This window comes from Octodon degus, unplaced genomic scaffold (assembly GCF_000260255.1).
Source record: "Octodon degus isolate 3935 unplaced genomic scaffold, OctDeg1.0 scaffold00352, whole genome shotgun sequence".
Classification (NCBI taxonomy): domain Eukaryota; kingdom Metazoa; phylum Chordata; class Mammalia; order Rodentia; family Octodontidae; genus Octodon; species Octodon degus.
Genome location: NW_004524928.1, coordinates 774,069 through 777,358, shown reverse-complemented (window position 1 = coordinate 777,358; position 3,290 = coordinate 774,069). Strand labels below are relative to the sequence as shown.

Sequence of the window (3,290 nt, the reverse complement as noted above, 5' to 3'; positions counted from 1 at the left end):
CCTGGTGGAGGAAGCCCGGATCCCAATGATGATACCACCGGATTGGGGGCAGAGGGTGGAGGTGGTGCATCGGCAAACAGCTGATGAGGGCGGTCAGCCTGAGAGAGTGGGTTCTGGGCTGCCAGAAGACGTTCAGCAGCTGAGCCATGGCGCTCACCCTTAGAGTCCTTCTTGAAGGCATAAGACACAGTGATAGGGCGATTACAGAGATACTGCCCATTCATGGCCTCAATGGCTGCATCCGAAGCATCAAACGAAGCAAAATTAATAAAAGCATAACCTTTGGAGTTGCCTGTATCAGGGTCCCTCATAATCTTCGGTGTTTGTAAAATGACCCCAAAGGCGCTGAAAGTATCATAAAGCAGCTTCTCATCAATCTCTGGATCCAGATTCCCAATGAAAATGTTGGCCCCTACTCCAGGTTTTTGTTATGTGCTGATGCTTTGTTCACCCTTATTGGCTTTCCATAGAGTTTGATCATGTTCATAATCTTAATGGCATAGTCAGCATCTTCTTCACTCAAGAATTCAACAAAGCCATAGCCTTGGTGCTGGCCAGTAACTCTGTCCTTTGGCATATGGGTGTTGACTACCGGCCCGGCCTGGAGAAAGAGTTCCCACAGCAGTGGTTCACTAACCTTCTCGTCAAGGCCCTCCACGTACACAGTAGCATCCTGATTCCGTTCAGATATCGGCCCCGCAGCCATGGCGAAGGAGCTCCCGCCGTCGCCAACCGGTAGCCCCGCCTGCTGACCTCAATTACTACCAGAAATTATTTTTTTTAAAAAAAGAGAAAAGAACCTCTCTGTATCACATTATAGTTAAAATGGCAAGAATGCTAAGCAAGGAAAGAATATCAAAAGCAGTAAAGGAGGAACACCTAGTCATTCATAGAGGGAAACCCATCAGAGTAGCTGAAGATTCTCTGTAGAAACACTAAAGGCCAGGAGAACATTGTGAGCCCTGAAAGACATTACTGCTAACCCAGAATATTATACTCAGCAAATCTATCTTCAGGAGCTGGTGAGATGGCACAGTGGTCTAAAGCACCTACTCAGAACAAGCTTAGCTAAGCACAGGGACCACGGTTCAATTCCCCAGCACCACATGCCAGCCAGCCCGCCCCCTGGTGGGCTGAGCTGGTCACACAGACACATACACAAATAAATAAATTTAAAAAAAAAATCTATCTTCAAAATGGAAGAAGAGGGCCAGGGAGATGGCTCAGTAGAATAAGCGCTTCCCTGACAAGTGCAAGGGTCTGAGTTCAATCCCTGGTTCAGTCAAAATTGAAGAAGAAATAAAGACCTTCCAAATAAGCATAAATTAAAGAAATTTATGATCACTATGGCAATATTATATAAAATACCTAAAATGACCCTGTACACAGAAGAGAAACAAATTAATGAAATTTTTTTTAATTAGAAAAGCAATTTTTAAAAAAAGCATGGTGGCACATGCCTATAATCCCAGCATTCAGGAGGCGAGGCAGAAGGATTGCCATGAGTTCAAGACCAGCATGCACTACATGGAGAGACTTTGTCTCAAGAAAAAGAAGAAGAAAGGACCAGGGAGATAGCTCAGTGGAATAAGTGCTTCCTTGGCAAGCGCAAGGGCCTGAGTTCAATTCCCGTTCCACAAAAAAAAAAAAAAAAAATACTTGCAAACTAAATTCAAAAAACGTGGGCTGGTGAGATGGCTCAGTGGTCTAAAGCACCTACTTGGAACAAGCTTAGCAAACACAGGGACCGCGGTTCAATCCCCCATCACCACATGCCAGCCAGCCCCGCCCCCTGGTGGGCTGAGCTGGCCACACACAGACACACACACACACATAAATAAAAAAAAAATTAAATTAAATAAAAATTAAAAATTTTTTTAAAAAGCCATAAAGATCAGATACTATGATCAAATTGGCTTCATTCTAGGGAAGCAAGGATGGTTCAGTATATGCAGTTCAGTAAATGTAATACACCACATAAACAGAATCAAGACTAAAAACCACGTGATAAAAAAACCACATGATAACTCATTTGGCATTAAATGACCAATTCATCAATACAGTAAAGCCTGTATATGACAAACACAAAGCCAATATCTTTTTTTCCCCTTTATCTTTTTGAGCCAGAGTTTCTCTATGTGATTCAGGCTTGCCTTGAACTTGAGTGATCTTCCTGCCTCAGCCTTCCAAGTGCTGGGATTGCAGATGTGCACCACCACACCCCGCCTGCCAACATCATTTTTTTTTTTTTTTTTGAACAAGGGATTGAACTCATGCCCCTGAACTTGCCAGGCAAGCGTTTATTCTACTGAGCTATTTCCCCAGCCCCCCAACATCATTTTGAAAGAGAAAAAACTGAAAGCATTCTCTCTCAAAGCAAGAAAAAAAAAAAAAAGAATGAAGCAAGGATGCCCACTCTTACCACCATTATTCCGTATAGTTCTTAAAATTTTAGTTAGAACAGTTATGCAAGAGAAAAAATAAAAGGGGTACAAATAAGAAAGGAAGAAGTCAAATTATCCTTCTTTGCAGATGATATGATCCTATATTTAGAAACCCTACAGAATCCACCAAAGGACTTTTAAAGTGTATAAATAAATTCATCGAAGTAACAGGATATAAAATCAACATCAAATAATTAATGTATTTTCTTTTTTTTTTTACATTTACTTATTGTGTGTGTGTGTGTGTGTGTGTGTGTGTGTGTATGTGGCTAGCTCAGCCCACCTGGGGGTGGGGCTGGATGGCATGTGGTGCTGGGGGATCAAACCGTGGTCCCTGTGCTTTGCCAAGCTTGTTCTAAGTAGGTGCTTTAGACCACTGAGCCATCTCTCCAGCCCCAATTAATGTATTTTCTATAAACTGGTAATAGACTAAGAAAAAAATCAGAAAAACAGTTCAATTCTCAATAGCTTAAGAAAAAGAAACCTAGTGATAAATCTAACCAAAGATGTTAGGGGGCTGGGGAGATGGCTCAGTGGGGCTGGGGAGATGCCTCAGTGGAATAAGTGCTTCCCTGGCAAGTGCAAGGGCCTAAGTTCAATCCCCCATTCTGGGGGGGGGGGTTGTTTTTAAAAAAAAAAGAGGTTAGACTTCTGTGAAAATTTCAACACTGATGAAAACTTCGAAGAAGACACTAAAAAACAGACCTTCCAGGGGGCCAGGAGATAGCTCAGCAGTGTAAAGCACTTGCTTAGGCAAGCTTAGGCAAAGCGCAGGGACTACAGTTCCATCCCCAGCACCACATGCTGCACCAACCCCTCCCAGGCTGAGCCAGCCACAAAAAAAAA

At 42.8% G+C, this 3,290-nt stretch overlaps 1 protein-coding gene across 1 annotated transcript; it reads right to left on the bottom strand.

Moving 5' to 3' along the window:
* Positions 1-2: 2 nt before the first annotated feature.
* Positions 3-730, bottom strand: LOC101577306 (splicing factor 3B subunit 4-like; the record flags this gene model as incomplete). Its single annotated transcript, XM_012513176.2, is given in 2 exon segments — positions 3-418; positions 421-730. Coding segments are annotated over 2 exon segments (702 nt in total), but the record flags the coding sequence as incomplete, so codon positions are not given.
* Between the last annotated feature and the right edge of the window lie 2,560 nt (positions 731-3,290).